This window comes from Talpa occidentalis, unplaced genomic scaffold (genome assembly GCF_014898055.3).
Source record: "Talpa occidentalis isolate TD23 unplaced genomic scaffold, MPIMG_talOcc4v2.1 talOcc4.8, whole genome shotgun sequence".
Classification (NCBI taxonomy): domain Eukaryota; kingdom Metazoa; phylum Chordata; class Mammalia; order Eulipotyphla; family Talpidae; genus Talpa; species Talpa occidentalis.
This window is the reverse complement of record NW_023605194.1, coordinates 57,487,903-57,514,317: the sequence shown is the minus strand read 5'-3', so window position 1 is coordinate 57,514,317 and position 26,415 is coordinate 57,487,903. Positions and strand designations below refer to the sequence as shown.

General features: G+C 33.6%; 1 protein-coding gene across 7 annotated transcripts in view; it reads right to left on the bottom strand.

Moving 5' to 3' along the window:
* Window positions 1–26,415, bottom strand: part of PCDH15 (protocadherin related 15) — a 1,524,279-nt gene that overhangs the window by 158,762 nt on the left and 1,339,102 nt on the right. For all 7 annotated transcript variants that reach the window (XM_054690675.1, XM_054690674.1, XM_054690669.1 and 4 more), the window contains 3 exons: window positions 19,797–20,102; window positions 17,975–18,199; window positions 10,268–10,384 (listed from right to left, as the gene is read on the bottom strand). In XM_054690675.1, coding sequence (XP_054546650.1) covers window positions 10,268–10,384; window positions 17,975–18,199; window positions 19,797–20,102 — 648 coding nt within the window. The remainder of the gene's footprint in view (window positions 1–10,267; window positions 10,385–17,974; window positions 18,200–19,796; window positions 20,103–26,415) is intronic.

Sequence of the window (26,415 nt, the reverse complement as noted above, 5' to 3'; positions counted from 1 at the left end):
GTGTACCCTACCATTCCCGCTCTGTTCTCTGTCCCACGGGGTGGGGGGAGGCGAAAAACAGCCCCCCAAGGACAATAGGAGAGATCTCTGGCGCCACCTAGCGACCAGGAAAAAAAAAAGTCACTAACACTCTATAAAACAGGACATTTCTTAAGACTGCTTGAAAAGGGCAGAAGGTTTCTGGAGGACCCAGTGGCCAGCCGGGAAGTTATTCCATGCCAGGCCCCTTCCGACCAGCAGTCTGAGCCCACAGAGGGAGCAGGCACCCACGTCCGGGGCAGACCGGGTGCGCAGAAGAGTGTGCCTGAAACCGGAGGCGCAGGGACTGCATCCCGCTTCGCCATTTGAGAACAGGGACATTTCTTCAGTAAAAACTGCCTAAAACCAGCAGAAAGCTCCCCCAGAAGACAGAGATGGCTCCTGGAAGAGCCAGAGGGGAGCGGAGAAGTTCACCCAAGATGTCAGTCAGTCTGAGCAACACAGTGTCCCAACGCATACGACAAATTAGAAAACAGACAGTAGGGAGTAGAAGAACCACACGCAACCTAAAAACTCCTCAGGAAAGAAGCACACCACAAAAAGAAAACCACTCCCAGATTGCAACGACAGCAACTTGGAAGAACTTCTGAGCCTTCCAGAAAGAGAATTTAAATTGCCATGATTAAAAAAGTGATAGATCAGAAGAAGGAAATTGAGTCCCTAAAGAGGGAAGTAAGAGAAATGCAGGAGATCAAAGAATTAATGGAGGAACTAAAGAACTCTGGGAAAGCAATGAAAGCAGAATAGATGAAATGGAAGAACGAATAAGTAATCTTGAAGACACAGAAATAAAAAGAACCAAAACAGAAAAGGAAGAGAAGTACGAAGGAAAAAGAATGAAGAAAGACTTCGGGAACTATCTGACTCCATGAGGAAAGGAAATATAAGAGTTATAGGAATTCCAGAAGGAGAGGAGAGAGATGTAGGAACAGAGAAAATATTCATGGATATAATTGAAGAGAACTTCCCAAATGAGAAGAAGGAGCTGAAAATTGATATACAAGAAGCAAGAAGAACACCAAACTTCCACGACGAAAGGAAAAACACAGCAAGACACATAATAGTAAAGCTCCCAAGAATCCAGGACAAGGAAAAAATAATGAAGCTGACAAGAGGGAAGAAACAGATAACATTCAAAGGAAACCAATCAGGCTGACATCAGACTTCTCTGAAGAAACACTACGGGCAAGGAGAGAGTGGAGGGACATAGTCAACAGACTCCAAGAAAACAGATGCCAACCAAGAATACTCTATCCCGCAAAGCTCTCTTTCCTCCATGAAGAAAGAATATGGACCTTCCCAGACAAAGAGAAACTCCGGAATTTCATTGCGACTAAACCCCCTCCAAAAAATACTACAAGGAATCCTAAAGCCAGAACCTCAGAGGGACAAATAACAACGAAAGAAGACCAAAAAAAAAAAAGTTATTAAAAGAATAAATAAATAAAATCAAAGGAAAGACAAACATAATGGCAAATACAGATGCTAACATATCAATATTAACTCTAAATGTAAATGGACTAAACTCTTCAATAAAAAGACACAGAGTTGCAGCCTGGATTAAGAAACAAAACCCAACCTTTTGCTGTCTCCAGGAAACACATTTAGCTACAAAAGATAAAAATAGGCTCAAAGTCAAAGGATGGAAAACAATCCTACAAGCAAATGGGCCAAAAAAGAAAGCAGGAACAGCTATACTTATATCAGATAAAACAGACTTCAAACTCAAAAAAATAAAAAGAGACCCCAATGGTCACTACATTATGATTAAGGGGACAATACTTCAAGAAGAAATAACACTCATTAACATATACTCACCAAACGAAAGAGCACCAAAATATATCAGACAACTGTTGTCCTCTCTGAAAACAGACATCAGAGAAAACACATATGTAGTGGGAGACTTCAACACACCACTATCAACAATGGATAGATCAACAAGACAAAAAATAAGTAAAGAAACTAAAGCTCTAAATAAGGACCTAGAGCATTTGGGCTTAACAGACATCTATAGAACACTAAACCCAAAAAAAACGGAGTACACATTTTTCTCAAGCGCACACGGATCATTCTCCAGGATCGAACACATACTGGGGCACAAGACAAACATCAACAGATACACCAAGATTGAAATCATACCAACCATCTTTTCTGACCACGAAGGCATCAAACTAGAAATAAATCATAAAAAGAAGGCAAGGAACTATCCTACCTCATGGAGATTAAAAGCCACACTACTGGAAGACCACTGGACTAACGAGGAGATCAAAGAAGAAATTAAAAAATTCTTTGAATTGAATGACAAGGAGGACACCAATATCCTAAATGTATGGGATGCAGCAAAAGCAGTATAAGAGGAAAATATATAGCAATAGAAGCTCACATCAAAAAACAAGAAAGAACTCAAAGAAAACCTAATCTCGAAGCTCAAAGATCTAGAAAAAGAACAACAAAAAAACCCAGAACCAGTAGAAGAAAAGAAATAATAAAAACCAAAGCAGAAATAAATGAAATTGAAACTAAAAAACAATCCAAAGATCAATGAAACCAAGAGCTGGTTCTTTGAAAAAATAAATAAAATAGACAAACCCCTAGCCAGGCTCACAAAGGAAAAAAGGGAGAAAGCACAAATACACAGAATCATAAATGAAAGAGGAGAAATCACAACGGACACAGCAGAAATCAAAAGAATAATCAGTAACTACTATGAACAGTTATATGGAAACAAGTTCAACAATCTAGAGGAGATGGACAAATTCCTACAACTCTACAATCACCCAAAGCTAGATAAGAAGAAATAGAACACCTAAACAGACCAATTACAAGCAGCGAAATTGAAATGGTAATTAAAAACCTCCCCAAAAACAAAAGCCCAGGACCTGATGGATTTACAAATGAATTCTACCAAACATTCAGAGACGAATTAGTGCCTATCCTTCACAAACTCTTCCAAAAAATTGAGAAGGAAGGGACAATACCAAACACGTTCTATGAAGCCAATATTACACTAATACCAAAACCGAATAAGGACAACACAAAAAGGAAAACTATAGGCCAATCTCCCTAATGAACACTGATGCAAAATCCTCAATAAAATTTTAGCTATCAGAATCCAACAATGTATCCATAAGATAATTCACCACGACAAGTTGGATTCATTCCAGGGGCACAAGGATGGTTTAACATCCGAAAATCAATCAACGTTATCCAACACATCAACAAAAAGAAATATAAAAACCATATGATAATATCAATAGATGCTGAGAAAGCTTTCGACAAAGTGCAACACCCATTCATGATAAAAGCCCTTGAAATTCTTGGGATACAAGGAACATACCTCAACATCATAAAGGCCATCTATGACAAGCCAACAGCCAGTATCATTCTCAATGGTGAAAAGCTGAAAGCAATTCCATTAAGATCTGGAACAAGACAAGGATGTCCACTCTCACCACTGCTTTTCAATATAATACTGGAAGTCCTAGCCAGAGCAATAAGACAAGAGAAAGACATCCAAGGAATCCAAATAGGAAAGAAGAAGTCAAACTATCACTATTTGCAGATGATATGATAATATACATAGAGAACCCAAAATCTCCACAGAAAAACTAATTCAACTCATCAATCAATTCAGTAAAGTGGCAGGATACAAAATCAACACGCAAAAGTCAGTAGCCTTCCTATACACAAACAGTAAATCTGAAGAAGAAGAAATCAAAAAAACCACCCCTTTTATTATCGAAACAAAAAAAATCAAATATTTGGGAATAAATCTAACAAAAGAGGTAAAGGACCTATACAAAGAAAACTATAAAACACTGTTAAAAGAAATAGAAGAAGACACAAAGAAATGGAAAGACATCCCCTGCTCATGGATTGGAAGAATAAACATTATTAAAATGGCCATCCTACCAAAAGCAATATACAGATTCAATGCTATTCCAATCAAAATCTCAATGGCATTCTTCAAAGAAATAGAACAATTATTGATGAAATTCATATGGAATCACCAAAAACCCCGAATAGCCAAAGCTCTACTGAAAAAAAAAGAAGGAAATGGAGGCATCACACTCCCAGACTTCAAACTATACTACAAAGCCATAATCATCAAAACTGCATGGTATTGGAACAAGAACAGACATACAAACCAATGGAATCGAATAGAAAATCCAGAAATAAACCCACAGATTTATGGTCAACTAATCTTTGACAAAGGAGCAAAGACTATGCATTGGAGCAAAGAAAGTTTGTTCAATAAATGGTGCTGGGAAAACTGGGTCGCTACATGCAAAAGAATGAAGCTTGACCACTACCTCACACCATACACAAAAATCAACTCAAAATGGATTAAAGAACTAGACATAAGACCTGAAACATAAAATACATAGAAGGAAATATAGGCGAAACACTACGGGACTTGCACATCAAAGACATCTTTACATACACATCACCCAAAGCAGTGATAGTGAAGAGAAAGATAAACAGCTGGGACTACATCAAATTAAAGAGCTTCTGCACAGCAAAAGAGACAATAACAAAAACAAAGAGAAACCCCACCAACTGGGAGAACATTTTTGCACCCAACACTAATGATAAAGGACTGATCACAAAAATCTGCAAAGAGCTGATGAGACTCAGCAACAACAAAGAAAATAATCCAGTCAAAAATGGGCAGAAGAGCTAAAAAGAAACTTCTCTGAAGAGGAAATGCAAATGGCCAACAGACATATGAAAAAATGTTCAACATCACTTGTCATCAGGGAAATGCAAATCAAAACTACCATGAGATACCATCTCACACCAGTGAGAATGGCACATATTAAAAAAACTAGCAACAACAAATGTTGGCGAGGATGTGGAGAAAAAGGAACTCTTGTGCACTGTTGGTGGGAGTGCAAACTGGTCCAACCACTATGGAGAGCTGTGTGGAGATTTCTGGACCTACTAAACATAGAGCTTCCATATGATCCAGCAATTCCACTCCTAGGTATTTACCCAAAGGACACAGAAACATCAATTCCAAAGAGCACCTGCACTCCTATGTTTATAGCAGCACTGTTTACAATAGCTAAGCTTTGGAAACAACCCAAATGCCCAAAAATAGATGACTGGATCAAGAAGATGTGGTACATATATACCATGGAATATTACTCAGCATTCAAAAAAGATAAACACATGCAATTTGCAGCAACATGGATGGCGCTGGAAGGGATCATGCTCAGCGAAATAAGCCAAAAAGAAAAAGAAAAATACCGGATGGTCTCACTCATAGCAGGAATCTAGAAAACTTAAATAAGGGACCAGGAAAATGAATATAAGAAAGTGAAAATCAAAATCAACAAAAACTATGAACCAGAGACACTTTTTGGGGGGTGGGGGGCGGGAGGGGAAGGATTGGGGTCAGAATGGGGCATTTGCAATTGTATGGGGAATATAAAAATAAAATTTAATATTAAAAAAAAAAAAAAAAAAAAAACAGGATTTCTGCTATATTGCTAGCAATAACCTAAATCAATATAGCATAATGACATAGCCAGTATGTGTTGAATCATGATAAACAGATCTGCAGAGAAATCACTGGGAAATGATACAGAACAGCAATGTTATCTAAAGTTAAAAATGTAATCTTATAACACTTCTGGTCCTGAATAGTTTAAAGACTGCTCACAAAGTAGGCAATAGCAAATCATGGATAAAGACAATTGTAGCTTAATTTTTAAAGTTACACCCTTTGCTAACAGATTGCAACCCTCCCTTCTATTGGGAGGGTTAAAATTTTTGAGAAGATGGGCATAATTATTTGGTGATATTTGGAGATAATGTAACATTTTAATAAAGCATAAAGTCTTCACCAAAAAAAGAGAAACTGACCTTTTTTTAATACTTTAAAGAAAAGTCCCCTTGAATGATTGAGAAGGCTGTTAAAAACAAGTGCAAAAATACCTTAGAAGAAATTCCTTAGGTAGCATGTCTGAATTCTGAAAGGCTAGCAGTGCTCTCAAAATCTCAACAAACATAACAGATAATCTTGCACTTATAATTGTTCTCACTTTATAAAAATACATTCTTTTTATAAAAAGGCACAGGGAGAATGCTCACTGGTTTTGAAACCAATTGTTATTGAGAACTTACATTTGTTTATGGAGCACACATATTTTAAAAAATAAATATCAGAACCTTAGAAATAAGTTTTAAATGTCTAAATCTTGAATATTTGTGCAACTAAGAGTTTGCCAAAATTGCTATTATTAAACATGTTCTAGCTGCTTTACTTTAAACAAGAAATATATAAACATTCCTAAAATACAGTAAATGGAAAGACTGATAGGAAAATTAAAATGTAAACCTTCATGGGTTCCCCATACTTCACTTTCTTGGAAATGAGCAAAATGTGAACTTCATTTATTTATCCCAATTAGTCTCTGTCCATGTGCTTACATAGAACACCATTCTGGCAGGTGTTTATCCTCCCCACAAAGAGAGATAGTATATCATGGGATTTGGTCTGTAGTTTCACACAGAATAAGAATTACGCAAATGGAAATTACACTTTAAGTTTTGTTTTGTGAAAGTTAGGAGTGAAATGTCTCTGGTGAGCAGAAGAAAAAAAAAGGTTAGCATTTTTAATATACAAAAGGATCAGTCTTTCACTAGCCACGTCTCTTGTGAAATAAATAATGATAATGTTGTCACAAAAGTAAGACAGCAGTAAGTCATTGGGAAAAAAAAAACACATGGCAGATATTTTGTCTCCCTCTAGAGCATTTAGTTTTGCACAATATGCATTTCATTATAGGTAATGTATTTTTAACAACAATGGTCTCTCTGACTTTTAAGACCGTACCCAGTTTTTCCATCTGATATTTCAAAAGAATTTTGTTATTGCTATTTTCTAGTTTAAAATGGGTGGCCCTCACTCATTCAAAACAAACATGATACCTTAAACAAGATCTAGCCAACCACTAGAGATAAAAATTATTATTGCTCAGTAGCTACAATAGTTAATATCTGAGGTTGCAGAAGCTGTACTAAACATTACTCCTTTCTTTCTTTTAAGATTGAGTGCTTACACTTCAGCTATTCCTTGAGAGCTACATTATAGGTCTGGGCACAAGCATCTTTCTATTTTCCTACTGTTAAAAAGACTAATATTAAAAATAGCTCTGATTGGAGAAGCTTATTAAAATCTCATTGCACTCAAATGGCCAAGGTGAGCCTTAGGCTTGGAGACATTAAGAAATTTCCCCACAATCATAAATAATTAAATTGCTGAGGAATAGGCACATTTTGTCAATCCTGAGGAACACAGAAATAATCATTAATTAATTAATTAGTTCAACTATTTGGCAAATGTTTCCAAACAGACCGAAATTCAAGATACAAACTGGGATAAATTTTGATTCCTGCCCACAAAAACCTTACCAATTTGTTTGGAAAAGAGATCATTAAACACTTCATCATAGATATTTATAGCCTCAAGGGGGTAGAACTGACAAAAGAGCCTTGTAGAATATAAAATGAAAATACTTTCTTCTAATTAATGAATGTCTATTAGAGTAACAGATTAGAAAACAATTAGCAAACCTTTTAGGAAATACCTTGTATTTATAACACCAATATAAAATAAAGTAAAAAGTCAATCATATGTTTTTGGGAAAGTTATATATTGCAATATTTATCTTCTGAAAATTTTCATGGAATTGAGCTTTTATTCCATATTGTTGTAAGTTCAGTCAAATTGCTAGTATGCTAATTTAGGGACCCAACTTGCCTCAATAATTTTAAAACTCAATGTTAAATATTAATTACACCAAAAGATTGCTAGTGTTTCAATTATCAAAACAGAATCTGATAAAAAAATATATTCCATAACTGAAACAAACATGCTCAGTATTCCAACTGAATGACTCATATCTACTTTTCATCTCCAGAAAGCCAGATTTAGCGTTAATAACAATGTGTTATAAAACAATGTTACCTCAGAAAATGCCTTACTAAAGTAGCGGAAAAGAACTGCTGCAGAACAGTTGGACATTTAATTGTTACTTAGCAGAAAAGCAATACTGCAAATGTAATAAGCATGCTGTAGTTTGAATGAGTGATGGAAGCATATGATGCACTTTATATTCATAGACCTTTTTAAGAAGTAGTCAGTAAAAGGCTCTTAAAAAACTTTTTAAAAAAGCTATTACTGAGAATGCAAAGCTAAAGGCTTCTTCCAAAGAAATATGGAACTCAAGCCTGGTAAGTTTCTATAAAAGAGTTTCAAGTTATAAAAACAAGTGCTTCTTTCTAGAAAAATACTCTTGTGTATTTTAATTTCTTTACTGAACAGACAATAGAGCGAAAAACATCTGTTCCACAGGTGGGGTGATCTGAGTATCAACCCAAGTACCAAGGTCACAGGTTCCAAAAGAGAAGTGAGAATTGTGCCATCAATGCTAAAGCCTTGAGGTCTAGCTCACACAGAGTAAGCAGCAATCCTATAGTTAATCTCTCATCATAAATGCCATTAAATTTAAATCTATCTTAAATTGTGCAATACTGAAAATTTCATAGAAATGTGGATATTATTAGTTGCTTGATTTGCTTATATTCATTCATTACAGTGTGTTACAATTTCTATTTTAAGTTTTATGTTTCTAATACAACTATCAATTTCTGGAAAGCAAGGCTGGTTAGTAAAATTAACAGTGGGTACTCAAAACATGTGTTGAACAGAGCCAAATGTGTTACGTCTAATGTTAAAGTATTTTGTACCTGTGACAGTTTAGTTAAAAAATAGACAACCACCCAAATTCACATTCACCATCTCCGTTACTGTATTCACAGTTATGAAAGTTTGCTTAACATATTTTCCAACATGCAGTACGTAGGTCAAAGATATTTTAATGCACTCAAGAAAAAGACACATTAAGTCAATGCTTTCATGTGAACGTTACAAATTTTAAAAACCTTACAGTCACTATGCAATTTATATGGGTTATCATTATAGAAGATAAAAAATGTTTTTACTACCATTCAATTTTTTTTTTTTAATAGAGACATGTTTTATTTATTTATTTATGTGTTTGTGTGTTTGTTTGTTTGTTTTGTTTATACATGCACTGGGTACAGTCAGAAGCGTGGGAGGGTGAGAGAATTCACCAGAGCCAGAGCCGAGAGCAGAGCAGGCAGAAGGACCGAAGTACACTGCTGAGGGGAGCAATGGGTGGCAGGAGAGGTCTGCGTGCCATGTGGGAACCTCCTCCGGTGGCCGGGGAGCAGCCAGGGATCGAACCGGTGCCGAAGAGGCCGCGGGCAGCTTCGCAACCCCGCGCTCAATCGCTGCGCCACCGGGGAGGCCCTACCATTCAATTTTTATGAAATATACATTACACAAATTCTACTTGTGTCAGCAAAAATAACTTATAAATTAATAATATATTTCAGTTCTTTTTTTTTCTTTTCTAAAGTGGTTTAATAGTTTTATTTTTTTCTAGTCTGTACCAGACATTGATATACAGTGAGAACTCAACTCAAAGTAAAAAATTTAAATCTCTGTCATTTGGTTATTAAGAGAATGCATAATTTATATTACACAGCACTCATGTTATTTATGGAAGGCATTTTTATTTAAGTACTGTCACTTTTATATGCTATTTTTAATAACTTAAGGAAACATTATGAAAAATTCACCTCCCTTCCATTATGAGAATTTTACTTGAAACCTTCTATTTGGAAAAGCAATTTGAGAAAACTTAAAAGAGGTAAAGTTTTGATTAATAATTAAATATTTTCTAAAAGCAATATTAAAATTTTAGTCTAACATATTTATTATAAGTATTATATATGTTAATTTACAGTTTACTAACAAAATAGGTATATATGAATGAAAAAGAAAATGCATAAAGGTAAGTTCACATTGTTCTACATAAAGAACCCAAATGATAACAATTCCAAATGCAGGCTAATTGCCTCATATATTTATTATTTGTGTTAGAAACATTAACAATAAACTATTCTTTCTCATGAAAGAAACAAAAAGCATATCCCTAATTTTCTAAGCTCAATAATAATCATTGGAAATATTGTCGGTTGCATTCACAGGCAACAGTACATAGAATGTCTGAGCATGAACAGAGGAAAAGTTTCAAACCACATGTGATATCTTGGGAATTAGATCATTTATAGATGTTAAAGGTTTTCTCACTACAGTTCAGATTATTAATCAATGTCTTCTACTTACAGGAGGGTCTGCATCTTCAGCATAAACAGTTGTGATAGGTGTACCCTTCACGGCATCTGGAGCCACCATGCCTTTGTAGATTCGTTTACTAAATACAGGAGGATAATCATTCATATCCTGTAAAACACAATTAAGAGTTCAGTGCTTCAGTAGAAACTGGTTTAGGTACACAGTTCCTAGATTAGCTCCATCTCTTCATATCACACAACCCATTTGCCACTGTCAGATTTCCATCTTCTCAATTCTATTACTTTGAATGGCACTTCAGAAGACAATGCCAGGGCTCTGTTTTGTTTTGTTGTTGTTTTAAGAAAGCCCTTTAATGTTCCTTTTGCAACTGCAAATTCTTTATATGATTAGCAGAATGATATGATTAGAATTTTTCATAGTTTACACTGGAAATATTCTTTGATGGTATTTTACATATTAGCAATCTAAAATGAATAAAGGATATTTTCCAGGTAGCACTCTTCTATAATGACACTGAGTAGATGTACTTATGGAGAGAAAACAATGTTAATTGACTTAAGATTTTTCAAAGTAATTTGTATGTATCTTTTTACCTCACAATTCAGTGATAAAAATACAGTATCTTTCATTAACAGTGAGCAACTCATACAACAAATATTTATCAACTTCCTCTTGTTTTTATGACCCAGCATTAAACACTGGGATGATGTGGTGACTCCAGAAACAGATGCCCATGCTTTAATGCCATTTAACTGCCATTTGATAGGTTAAGATACTGACTTCACAGATAGATCATTGACTTTGCCTTTAATAAGTTAGCCTACTTTTTTGGTAGAACCAAACTAATAAATCTGGTCCCCTAATAGCAAAACCATTTATTTATCAATAGTTTTATATTTATAAAGAATTGCATATTTTTTTTTCTCTCAAAAACAATGCATACGGCATGACTGACTTATTCTAAAATAATCATTATACCATGCAAGTTTTTTGGCACTTTAGGTCAAATATAGTTGAAGCCAAAACTAATTTCAATAATTATTTAATTATCCTGGTCATTCTTTACTCATTTGCTATTAGAAAAAAAGAAGAAAAGATATTCTACACAGTCTTTGATATTTGCTCTGATACAGTAATTTCCCTGTACAATGGACTTGGAAACACACCAATTAACTAATTATAAACACCTCCTTCAGCAAAGAGGTTAGGATAATTTAATGTATTACATCAAACAGAATTTGATTTTACATTCAAAACAGAATTGACTTCCAAGTCGTGAATATGAACCAATGTACAGACACCAAGAAGAAATTGGAGGTCTTAAATTGCAAGCAAAACTGAAAAGGAATATGACTTATTCAATTTTGATATATAATATTCACAATTCCTCTGAAAGAGGAATTATACTTACGAATGTGAGCATCTGAACAAGTAAATGAACTTAAGAAGCACTGGTTCTCTATAATGAGGGTAGTTTAGGGTATTGATCTTAAGTTTCTAGATGGGGTAAATACATATTTGCATGCAAATATTCTTTTTAAGAGTATCAATTAATTTAATGAGTGGATCTTGTAATTAAAGGAGTAGAAATCTGCATGCCTATATTTTAACTTCTGAAGGTTAGAAAAGTATTCCAAAACTCCGTTTTTTCTGCACAAGTCTTTCTAAAGTCACATAAGCTCACTATGTTCCTATGAAATTTCTTCTCCCTGTCCTCTTCACACAAACATTTAAAAGCTTATGTCAAGGTACACTTTGGATAGCTTGATTCTTTAAGGGAAATAAAAATAATAAATGATTTTCCATATATATCAAAAAAGCTGCTTACATGCACAGTACAGCAGCCTTTTTTTAGGAGGAAATTATTTACCTGACTCACCTTCTAAATGGATGCAAGCAGGGCATTTGTGTAAGCTGACCTCACAAACTAGTTAGACACAAATCTAAGGCTATAAATAATTGAAGGCCATCAAAAGATTAGCATTCTTGTCTTTAGTTTGCTTGCAATTGACAGGATGAAGAATAAATTAATACAGTTATTTCTTACTATGGTAGATTTTACACATTTTGCAATTACAACCTTTTATTGTGGCTAAAATGTGTAGCCAGTTGCACATTGTTCTTGTACAAAGCATTGTTTCATATTAACAAATATTGAAATGCACTGCCAACAAGCATAATCAATAGTTCATTAATTTATTCTCCAAGGATGACTGAAGAAATATTTTCATAAATCTGATTCTGTACAAATGCACCATTATGTAACAAATTAGTGTATGCTATATTCTACAAAAACAAGTCCTCTTTAACTTTCCACTATTCCACTAGAGGGTAGTATTGGCAAAAAAACAAAAAAAAAAAAAAAAAAACAAAAAAAAAACTTCATTTTTGTCTTGTTAACAATTTTATCATTAAGATCCCTACCAGTTTGTTTTCATCTGCTATTATTTTTGTTATTCTGTACAAAGATTAGCTTTCATGTTTCCAAATACTATTCCCAATGCTATGATTGCTCACAACTATAACCCAGCCAAACTCTTCTTAAAAATGTATGTTGTACTGGAAAACTTAAAATTTGTTACCATGAATCAAGCAAATAAAATTGTACCTGATAATATAGTTACCTAGGAAGAAGAAAATATGACTTTTATTTATTTTATTTATTATTTAAAATCTAAAATAATCATAGAAACCATTTCTACTTTGGCATACCAGCAAAGATTTAAGGAAATTTTTTTTAATTAATATTTTTCAAGACCAAAAAAATAATTTTACTTATATTTTGGCCCCCAATTTTTTTTATGGCAGCAACAATTATTTACGACACATTATATAATTCAGAGGTGTAAATTAATACCTCAAATGCATGCTACCACCCCAAATTACCCATAGTCTTCCATCAGGAGAACAGGATCTTACTACTGTGATTACAAATTAATGGTGGCTTTTCCATAAGAAGTAAAGGAAAGGGATTGAATGCAATTTTGAAACAAATGAGACCATATCAAACTAAAAAGGTACACTGTGAAAGAAATTTGAATCAAAACAAAATGACATCCCACTGAATAGGAGAATATATTCTCACATTATTTATCTGACAAAGTGTTAATATACAAAATATACCAAGAACTCTTAAAACTCAACAAGAAAAACCTGATTAAATTACTGGACAATGGATTGGAATAGACATTTCTTCAAAGAAGATATACAGATTGCCAATAGGCATGTGAAAAGATGTTCATTATCATCACATAGTATTTGAGAAATAATAAAAATTAGATATCAACTCACATCTGTGAGAAAGGCAATTATCTAAAGAAAATGAAACAAGTATTGGGGAGGATATGAAGAGAAAGGAACCTTATACTGTTGGTGGAAATGTAATTTGGTGTAGTCATTATGGAAAGGAGTATACATATTCCTCAAAATAATTAAAATGAGAAATTCTATGTGAACCAGTTATCTCATTTCATAAATACAATACACAACCACTAATTTGAAGTAAAATATGCACGTCAAGTTTATTTTGGCACTATTTACAATAGTCAAGAACTATAAACAATGTAAGTGCCCAATGACAGATAAATGGGTAAAGAAGATGTGGTATATATACAAAATGGAACAGTACTGAGTTATAAAAAAATATTACTCAGTTAGAAAAAGATGAAATCATGCCATTTGCAATACTTTGGGTGGACCTACAGAGCATTTTGTTTAGTAAAATAAACCAGATGAAACAACAACAAAAACAACAACAACACTTTGAGCTCACTCATATGTGCATATAAGTGGTATATAAAGAAAACAAGTAAGACAAAAATAAACTTATGAACTAAAAGATCAATTACCAAAAGGGAATGGGAACTGATAAATTGGGTAAAAGGGGACAAGGGCATGGTGAAATACAGAATTGGACCTTGGTGGTGAACTTAATGTAATATACACATTTTGATTCTCAATGATGCATATCTAAAACTTATATAATATTATAATGCAATTTTACTTCAATTTAAAAGGGGGTGGGAATTGTATGGGGACTATAACCAACATTAAAATGCATATATTGTGGAAAAATGAAAAATGGTGTAAAATATATAAAACAATAAAAATATATAAAACAATAAAAATAATTAAAATAAATTCATTAATTAAAAAATAGATTTTCTGAAATCATGGGGAAAATTGTTTTGGACAAGAGATGTTTCTGATTAGAAAATAATCATTGGTTATACTTTAATAATGTTAAAAAAGATGAAAATATAGTGAACGCTATGCTCATTTGAAACTTTGATGCATGCTCTATCAGGAGACAAAGATGGGGTGCACCAGTGAGGAATGACTTCAGTTACTACTGTAGTATTACTACTGTAAACACTACCACGTAGAAATGTTGGCTACCCTACTCTCTAAAATCCCTTAATGTTTATGGAGCTGATACCCCTTTTCTTGGCAGACCATACAGTTGATATATCCCGATACCAGTCTGCTTTCTATTCCAGACACTCTTTATTTGTTCCCCCAGTTGCTGTATTTCATAATATTTGACTTCTGTTTTTTATTCTCCCTTGGTCATCTGTCATCCTTCTCTTGGGGCCCTGCACACAGGGTCATATTCAGCCCAGCAAATCTTTTTCAGTTTTGCATGGGGCTCTCTTAAATGGAAACCACAGTTATCTAAACCCCTTTGAAAATAAATAAAACCAATAATATAATCTTAATTATCTGACTAAATTTATATTTGTTTTATTTTGTCTTTAGTTTTGATTTTGAAACTATTCTCAATTCTTGGGGGTTGTCTATCCCTGATGCAAATATTATCAGAGTTATGTTTTGACACAAATACCAATGAGTCTCATTAGTATCACACTGAGGAGATGTCTCAGTATCACACTGAGGAGAAGTCTCAAAGAAAAATCTAAAGTTGTAATAAATAATGATCAGTCTGTTAGATCACAGGCTGATGTGTTGAAACCATCTTTTATTCAATCTCATCCCATCAGAGAAAAGGATGGAAAGATGCTATGAATCTTGAAATGTCCAGAGTTTCTGATTTGAGTGGCCAACTCAAAACCAGGACTCTACCAATGCTATCACCATGGTGACACATCAGTGACACATTGCCACCTGTCATGTGTCCATGGTTTGGCAAAAGCCTCCTTGGTATTTAGTACAGGGTAAGATGACCTAGACAGAGTTCCTGTCTAGAAAATTTATCTTATTTTCTATATTCTGTGGCTATAGGAACAGTTCGTTTTTGTCTGCAGAAGGAAACCTCTCTGAATGATGCAAATGCTAGCTCTATCTTCTAGACTCTCTGTATTTCCAACATCCTTGGCCTTTGTGGATAGTCTTTCATTTCTGATCCTTCCACCTACCCCTGCCTATTTTCATTTTGCACCATCAAGGACATGCAAACATAAACAGGGTGAATCCAGTCATTTTCTCTTCTATGTCTATGCAGTCATTCTCTTTAAAATTGCAATCAATAAAATGACTTAAGTCATCTGTCTATCCTAGGCGAGTTCTTTACATTTGTTTTACTGCTGCCCAGTATTGCATATCATTTGCATATTTCAACTTGTCTAATGTATATTCTGCTTTTGGCTTCTGATAGAAAACATATCCTTTGTTTCTGTATATTTTCCATATTACAACTCATTTTGTAAGGGCAGGTTTTCTCTGAATTTTATATTTTAAACTGTTTTAAATTATATGCTTATATTCCAGAGATATTCTTTCATCAAGGTAAGACTGGTTTACAGTACTCTACATGATTCAGAGACACAGGAGTCCACTTCAGATGCATATTACCACACTATACTCACCACCATGGCACCCACAGTCCTCCAACTCTGTCCATTGTAACCTCTTTCACCTTTGCTCTCCAATGGCCCCCTTCTCCATTAACCTTATTTTTATATTCAGATTTCTAGGGTGCGTCTTCTGTTTGACTTTGTCCAACTCTTTCAATTATTTTATATACTTAATAAATGTACAATGATAAAGGACTTGTATATGACTATTCTACAAAGACTTTGCAACAAAAATACATATTAGTTGTATTATCATAATTGCTTTTGTTTTGGATGCTTGACATTTGTCAGTAAGAATGTACTTTTCAGGTGTTTGTGATAAAATTTTATTTTTTCTATTATGAAAATATTTTCCTTTCCAAATATTTCTTGAATTTTCAGATTCTCAGTCCAATTTTAAATGGTTGATGGATTAGACAGATATTAAGCACTGGATTTTTATTTTGTTCTTTATAAAATTAAATTCTTCTGTTTCTGCATATTTTCACAGAGAGATCATCAAGATATTTTCATGTTGACTGTTTTGGTTAAATATATCTCTTAGTAAATACCATGCAATTATGTTATCAGCAAAGCAGTTTGTCTATATTTCAAGTACATGGGACAACAGCAGAAAAATTAGCAAGATTAGGAAAGACTGACATTTTTGGAGAAAAGAAAATTGTACTCTATTCTTCCCTTCAAAACAAACAAGCAAGCAAGTGATTTTTATTTTTTCCAAGCTATTTTTATGGGGCCTCCTGAAATCAATAGAGTTAAATAATACTAGAGTATTTGGAGAAATATTTTGCAAATTTTATTATATTACTTTGAAAAAGAAAATAATCATCCTGAAAATACGTAAAATTAAATATTGTTTTATTATAAAAATACAATAAATTAAAAATAATTTTGTATTAGGGAAACTTGAAAAATGAAGTGGTTTGACTTCTCTAAATAAAACAACTGAAGTAACAAAAATTAGATCAAAACTTACTGATTCCTGGAGAAGGAATGAGCCCACCTATTAGTAACTCCTTCCGATGTGCTGATGTAGAAACCTTGAGTAATTGCTCTATATTAAAATTAAAGGTGTTCAGGGAATATGGGATGCATTTTTAGAGAATTGCATTCCAGGTATAAAATGAGGTTTGCTTAGTATATACTTTGCTTGTCTAGGTGATATTTTGGGATCATACTTGACTCCAATAACTTGTTCCATAAAAAAATATCCAGGCAAATAAATCTAAACCAAATCCAGACAGTAAATCAGAGTTTATGAGTTTTACACATTCCCCATTATCAGCCATATCCATTGTGAGAGAAAGCTAAATAATCTCAATATCTTTGATAGATTATGCACCTTAAATATTACTAGAAACCTAAAAAGTTGAAGATGGCATGGTCTTATAGTCATTTGGTACACGGTATTACAATAAACAAATAACCAATTCAGAAGTTTAACATAGTTCCCAAGGGCAGAATTTAAACCCAATTCCCTCTGATTCCAAAGTTTATTTCATTCTAGAATCTTAGGTTACAAATTAAGCTAAACTAATTAGTTCTAGAGCCTTAGAACTCTAATATTTTTAAACAAAATTTTATACTGAAGAATTTGGATGGAGTTATTATCCATGCATTGTGGATTTTGGATTAAACTCTAGTCCAGAGAAAATATGACTTGCCTGAAGTCACAGAGCTGACAGACTCAGGCACCCATAATTATAGAACTCTGTTCAGTGCTCTTCAAAATATATCTTTTTATTTGAACAATAATTTCTCAGTTCTTCATAAACACGTCATATTAACAAAAATCTATGTTTGCAGCCAGGTACCAATATGATATTATGAGTCATTGTCTCCAAATTACAGGTATAATATAAAAAACAGAAATGGCATGTAGATATTGCAAAGTAGGTCACCAGAAGTCATCTATATCCCTTACCTTTACTATTATGGTGACAGTAGCAATACCAGGTGGCATTGTTCCATAAATATCAAAGGCCTCCACTAGAAAAGTGATAGTTGCTTGCTGATCTGGAAATGACTCATAATCCAAACTCCTTAAAAGGGAGAGTTCTCCTGTAAAGGGATGTAGTGCAAAAATGTGCTTCACTTCTGGACTTCTTATCCGATAAGACACATTTGCTCCAAGGTCAACATCTTTGGCCTGTAACAAGTTAAACAGAACAATGATTATATCAATGGTGTTAGCTAAATAGAGGAACTCAAAACTTATGGAAATAATGTTTTTACATTGGGGAGCATGATATTAAAGATGGCTAAAATACATGATTCAGAGAAAAAATAGTTTTGTGAGTGATATAGTCTAATTAAAAGAACACATTTTTATAGAAGTCTTAGAGAATAAGGATCTCATCCAGTAGTACAAAATGGCAAAGGCAATTCTGATAATGGGAATGAAATGAAGAAACAATGGAATGGGGAAGATCTGCTCTTTAGCATGTGCATGAAGCAAACATATCCTATGCAAACTTGAGTCAATCTCCAGTCAACATCACAACTAAAATTACTGTTAAAACATAGACTTATGTCTATGCTGTCTATCATTACTCAGAATTAGAGTATTTGCTTTATTTTTATTTATATATGTGTGTTTATATATATATTATATCATTGTTCATTTTTGTACAATGATGCGTGTATGTTCTCTTTTCAGATGCATTCCCAATAACATTCCCTTCACCACTTCCCCCATGAACCATCACCGTGGTTTCTTGTGCTCTTCTCTCCCTTGTTTTGATGTTCTACTTCCCCCTCCCTTGTAGAATGTCTTTGATTTATAGTTACCTGCTAATTTTGTCATTTATTTATATATTATTTTTTTCCCCCTGATCCCTCATTTGGTTTCCCTGTATCCCCCTTGAAAGTGAAACCATCCAATATTTTTCTTTTTTCTTCTGGTTTATTTTGTGGAGCATAATCCATTCTAGCTCTATCCATGTTGCTGCAAATGACACGAGTTTATCTATTTTGATCTCTGAATAATATTCAATTTTGTATATATACACATACATACATAGATAGATATATTTGCTTTAAATGTGTATTTCTGAGTAAACCTAGCCTACTAAATCAGAATGTTCAGAACTGCTGGTGATATTAAAGAAATGAAATAAGAAACTTAGGTATGGAAACACTATTAGCAAGGAGATTTATACCTCTGAAAGGATGTCAGTCGTCTACTGAAAGTATATGGAATAATGGGTGAAGCAATATTTCAGTTTTCTAAATACAGGGCAAATCTATACATATGTATGTGAGTACACATATTTGCATATATGCATCTTGCTACCTCCTCATATGTGCATATGTAAATATATAAATATTTATTTGGTACTGTGTGAGCACAAAGATAAATTTTATAGAATGCACATGAAAATTCAATATTGAGTCCTTCGAAGATACAAGACCAGAGTTTAAGACATTCTTTACAAACTATTATTTTGTCAATTGTGATAATAAATATATAATATTACTTTTTTAAGTCAAAATCTATTAAAATTGCAATTTATTTTCTTCCAAATGCATATTTTAACCCATTATTTTTTGCATATTTCTAAAGTATGGTTGTTGGCTAACATATAATATGCAATATTTGAGATATTTATATTAAAAAGTTACTTGTTTATCTGAAATTAAGATTTATCTGGATGTGTGTTATTTATTTGATAAACCTGTTAAAACAACATTAATGGCAAATTTTATAATACAGAATTAATTACACTAATGCTTCTCTCACACACCTCTATTTGAAGGAAGGATGTCCCAGCTGGCAGATTCTCTTCCACAACAACAGTATATGTTGAATTGGTGAACACAGGACTATTATCATCAATATCCAAAACCTTGATGGCAAGAGTGAGAGTTGAATGACGAGGGTGTGCTGCTCCGTCAGTTGCCACAACAACAAGTTCATAGTAGTCCCTGACTTCTCTGTTAAGTTTCACTGCAGTGTAAATGCTCCCATTGGATGTGATGCGAAAAAGATTATTGAAGTTACCCAAGCTGTAGTGCACTTGGCCATTTATTCCAGCATCAGGGTCTGTGGCCTAAATGAAATTAAAAACAAAGGAATTCACTAGTACATTTTGTTTTACTGCTGATAAATGTTAGAAAAGAGTAATGAGTAAGTTATATTTCTAAGCAAATAGCTTTTTCTCTAAGAAGGAAAAAGATAATGACATTGTAATTCAAATACTAAAACATGAAATACAGTACAGCCTAATTTATAATATTCATTGAAATTGAGTATAAAATAAATATCATTGGCATTGATAACATCAGCAATCAGAATATTATAGGACAGAAAATTAATTTCAAAGATACTGAATTTTCCTTGTAATATAATTTATTTAATACATTTTAAATTCTAAAGTATGAGAATATTGCTTTAAATTAACACACTCTACTAAATAATAATGTAAGAGTCTATATTATTTTCTATTCAAGTGTTTTGTACATTTGTTTTTATAGTTATATTTGCTCAAGCACTATATAACTTCATTTTATCTTCAAAATATTCTTGTGAGTAAATATCATTAGTACCATTTTGTAAATGAGAAAATTGTGGCTTTGGAATTTAATAATCTTGCTTAGGATTACACAAGAAATCAATGTATTGTACCCCAGTTCATAGAACACTGCCTCTCGTATAAAACTACTTAATAGGGCTTCCCTGGGGGCGCAGTGGTTGAGCGCTGGCTTGCAAAGCTGCCCGTAGCCTCTGCAGTGCCAGTTCGATCCCTGGCCACTGGGTGAGGGTCCCACATGGCGTGCAGACCTCTCCTGCCGCCCGTTGCTCCCCTCAGCAGTGTACTTCGTCGGTCTGCCTGCTCTGCTCTCCGCTCTGACTCTGGTGAATTCTTTCACCCTCCTGAGCCTCTGACTGTATTCAGTGCTTGTATAAATAAATAAATCTTAAAAAAAATACTTAACACGTGTATGTGGAATATACAAATGTTAGAATAAATGAATACATGGAACTAAGATACGAAACTAAATCCAATTGAGAATAAAAATATAGTAACCACAAAACCACAGCAATGGGATAGAATACAAATCTCCAAGTCATAACTGAGAACTGTTGATGTTATAATAAGTGCATATTAACTGAAAATGTTGTCATATGAAATCACTTTGCATGAAATGAGTAAATTTTCAATAAATACTTTTCTAATTGAGTGTTATGAGAATCTCATATAAAATTCTTATTAATTGTGATATAAATTATGACCTCTTGCTATCAAATTCTGCGAATTTTATGTTTAAATAGCTCTATGATTTTGTTCTTCAAAAAAGCCAAAATAAATCTTTTAAAGCCTGAAATATGCTATGATCATGCCCCAAAGTGTTGCTTAGGGAAAGAGGGAAACAAGACAGACATTTGGATGCATTATGAGCCAGGGACATAATAATCACTTAATGTCCACAAAGCCTAGAATACGATGTATTTAATAGAATATTTGAGACAGCTTCAGGGAAATCGGTGAAGCATTCAGAGTGGGGCTGCTGAGGCCTGAGTCACGTCTGCAACAATAAACTCCAAGATGTGAAAGTCACTTTTGTAGCTGTACTCTTCTGGATAGCAGAGTGCCTGACACAATAGCAGGATTGTTCTCTGGCCCATCAAAACTAAATGCCCCCAGGAGGGCATTACCTCTTGAGGCTTAAACCTCAGAAAACCTGGAAGAATTATTGTGGGATGTCTGCTGGAGAAGAAAATCTGATGCAAAAGAGTTGAAGAGTCCCCATAAATGTATTTTCTTCTACTTTTACATTTTTCTTAGACATTTCCTTATATATTATTTACAATTAGTCAAGATGGTCATCTTAGTGAAAAAACAAAACAAAGAACAAGAGGTTCATACCCCAACTCCTTTATTTTTTGGGCTGAAATCACTGATTAACTAAATTTTAAAAAATAATATAAAAGGGACTTAGTTCATAAGACCAACACTCCTGAAAATTTAAGTGACCTTTTCAATGACTGTTTTATGGGAGTTCTTAAGATCACAATACTTTGGGGTATCACACACATAACCAATAATTTAATCATTCCTGCTCAATATATTTTTTGTTCACCTAAAGATTATGATAGAATAATTCAAAATGACTAATGTGGCTGTGTGAGTATACACGCCCATATGGGTATACGTGCATAGAGGGGGTGAGTATTGCATGTTTTGTTCTATTTATGTCCAGCCTCTTACTTTATATTTCCATTAGAAAACTTCACATATGTTTAGATTGATATTCTATTGTTGCCATTGAAAATTAACACAAATTTAGCACCTGATATACCTTTATTATTTATATTTTAAATATAAATAAAGTTGCATAGATCAGAAGTTCATTTCTGTAGGTAATCAGGGAAGATCTATCTTACTTATGTGAGTCATTGACTCTATAGTTTGCTGAGGTGGTAAGATTTAGAGTCCAACTTTCTTATTAGTTGTCACATGAGAACCATCCCCAGTCGCTAGAGGCCACCCATATTCCTTTGACCATGTTCCTACATGTTCAAAGCCAGAAGTCATAAGTTGAGAGTCTCTTATACTTTTTGAATCTCCTCCTTTTTATCTATCTTGCCTCTCTGACCCATTCCTCTCCTACCCTCTTCCAGTGTCTGCATTGGGTCCACCTGAAGAATCCAGAATCATCTTCCCATGTCAAGGTTCTTGGCTTTAATCACATCAACAAAATCCTTTTTGTCATGTAAGGTAACATAGTGGAGCAACATACAGAGGTAACATATGTCATTTAGGCAACATAAATACACAAGTGGGACATATCTCTAGGACTATTTATTTCTATTTCTATACCATCAGAAGCCTAAAAATATTTCTAATTGAAATCTTGATTACATCTATGTCTAAATCTTTATTTTTTATCTTTTTCTTCCCTATTGCAGTAAATGGTCCTTCCATAAACCCAACAGACAAGTAATGAAGAACATATATCTGATCTCTTTTACTCACTCAATTATTCATTCAAAAATTTGAAGATAAAATTATTTAATTCTCATCATGTCTGAGGCTCAGCTCCAAGTTGTAAAATACTAAGATGTAGATAAATACTAATGCTTAGATAACAAGGAACACATTTCTTCACAATAAAGAAACTATTGCTAAAGCAAAAAAACACTCTACTGAATGGGAGAAAATATTTGCACACAATACATCTGACAAGGGGCTAGTATCAAAGATCTAAAAAGAAGCCACAAACAAAAGAAAGCAAAGAACCCAATAAAAAAATGTACAGAGGAGCTAAATATGCCATTTCCACAGAAGACATATGCATAGACAATAGACACCTGAACAGATATTTACCATTATTTATCATCAGGGAAATGAAAATTAAAACCAAAACGAGGTACCCAATCACATCTGAGAGACTGTCAAGAAAAAGAAAAATACCGGATGGTCTCACTCATAGCAGGAATCTAGAAAACTTAAATAAGGGACCAGGAAAATGAATATAAGAAAGTGAAAATCAAAATCAACAAAAAAACTATGAACCAGAGACACTTTTTGGGGGTGGGGGGCGGGAGGGGAAGGATTGGGGTCAGAATGGGGCGTTTGCAATTGTATGGGGGAATATAAAAATAAAATTTAATATTTAAAAAAAAAAAAAGTTCAGAAACTATAGGTTTTGGCAATGATATGGGCCCTCTTTCACTGCTGGTGGAAAGGTAGACTGGTCCAACCCCTATTAAAAGTAGTATGAAGGCTTATCTAAATATTTAAAATAGATGTACCATGATACAGCAATTCCACTCCTACATAGCTACGCCGCTCAGAATGCAAAAACACTAACTCAAAGAGATACATGCACTCCTATGTGTATTGCAGCTCTATTTACAATAGTCAAGAGTATGGGTGTTTTAGTGGTAGATGTCATGTGTTAAGGACACCTGAAGGATGAGATCCTATACCTCTGAATCATAGACAACATTGTAAACCAATGTTAACTCAATAAATTAAAAATTGTAGCATTTTGTATTGAGTCAAAGTGGTTTACAACACTGTATATGATTTAGTAGTACAGGGTCACAGAGAGAAGATAAGAAGACCACCACCAAAGTCACAATTAAAAATAAATGCATGGTAGTAATTTTTCATGATCTGAACAGGGTATGACAGCATTTAAATATCTCTTACTTTTAGTATCTTGTAGAATATCTAAGACTGGTTATGGAGGTTATGATGGTAAAGGGCCATTATATACAAAAATATTGCTATATTACAAAAGTTCTGATTAGTCTCTAGTGTTTCTAACATGTATTTTTTTTATATCATTAACTTTGGTATGTCACCAAATTTAGTCTCTCTGGATTTCAGATATTTCAGCAATATAAATTGTGAAATATATCTGTAATAGAATAGTCATTTTTAATCTAGTTTCTTACCACTATACACATTAGAGGTGAAATTTGCAAATATAGCTCAGATCCTCAATTGTGACATGGATAAGACCATTGTTATTGTGTAATTCTAACTGCAATACCATCTATATTTCATTGAAAAAATACAATAACTTAAGTGAATGGACACTAATATCAATATATTCAACAGATAATATTAGAAAAATGCAAATGTAGTACCTACACTGATAACAAATGGCTTTGGGAACACTACACATTTGATTTTAACTATCCACATTTGCTGACTACTGAACTAGGGGATTGTTAAGAAACTTGCTCTAATAAGAAACTGAGATTTAAAAACAAACTCATTTTGTTTGGATGAACCACTTGAATCATGTATTTCCCACATCTCTGAATTAACCATATTTTCCTTTGGGATCTTCCCAAAGTACATCAGCTCAGAAAAGTATTATATTTTATGATCCTATTTCCTTAAGATGGCTGAAGGAGAACTTCCTCCTCTATGCTTCATCTTGCCAAACAAAGGAATATTTTCGCAAGACACCTGCTCTGTCTTTGCTTCCTCACTCACTTGTAAGTGGTAAATTTGGGAGAAGGAACTGGGTAAATGTACTGCCTCCTTTAAGATCTGACTGTTTACAAGATTATCCTATGGTTTACATTTTAGTTATATAAGCTCTTCTTCTATGGGTGATATTTATAATTCTAGTCCACAGGGGAAGAGCTGTATAGGGTAGTTTAATTGTGTGATGCAGTATTAGCTAATGAATTTGACTCTCAACGAAGCTTCAATTTTTCTAATATTGGCTTGAGTCACCTACCAGAATCTTCTGTCTATCTCTGAATTGGTTTTGAGCTTGGGCAAGGAATGCTAACTATTAGCAATGGATATCCTCAAATTCTTAGGGTGTATAGATCACTGTTTCTAATCAAATACAAACACAGACTTTTTTTCATTGTGTTTGTTTAGAATACTCACTAATACCTTGAGGTTGTCACATATAGCTATAATTTTTGAGAAATGCCAGGATTAAGGCCTCCTTTTCCCAGTATTTCCAGATGTTTTTGACACAACAGTACTGTATACTTTTACTTTCCCATGATTCATAATTTGAAAATGACTATCTTAAATTCGTAAGACCAACAATGTCCATACTCACTCATTCCTATAATCATCCCTCAGTATAGGGGCTTGCAGCAAAATAAAAATAATAGTAGAAAAAAATACTCAGAAAAATATATGCTTTCAGTAGGGACAATACGGAATTTAAAAAAAAATGGCTTAAATGTACACAAAAGTATATGGTGAGATAATTAAATATTGAATTTTAGTCATGACTTTGATTAAACCCATATTACATTTCATGCAATGCAAGTTGATAAATCTTACAATGTTAGTACAATTTCCAAATCAAAAAATGATGAGGGGAATTAGAGAAAAGGGGACATCTATGTTCAAATAAACAAAGCTTTGAGGCAATTGGGCAATTGGGATTAAAGGAAATTTATAATGTTGCATTCCTTCAGAACTTCTCAAGTACCATTAATATTTTAATGAACAAGGTGAAGTTTTCAAGGGGTTATTGTATGAACTAGATTGTAAAATCCCAAGTAAAGAAATATAACCTCTTCTCTATGTGTTGATTAAACCATAGGAAAAGTCTAAACTTTTAAGTATGACTTAATTCCAACCTATCTTTTAACATATTATTACTGTTTACTCTCCTGTATATATTCACTGATGAAGTCTAATCACTTTTCTACATTTTCCTAGGACTCACCATTAACTTTATGACATTTTCTTCAAAACTTGCCATGACAATTTCTTTTTTTTTTTTAATATAGGCATGTTTTATTTATTTATTTATTTGTTTGTTTGTTTGTTTATACATGCACTGGGTACAGTCAGAAGCACGGGAGGGTGAGAGAATTCACCAGAGCCAGAGCGGGGAGCAGAGCAGGCAGAAGGACTGAAG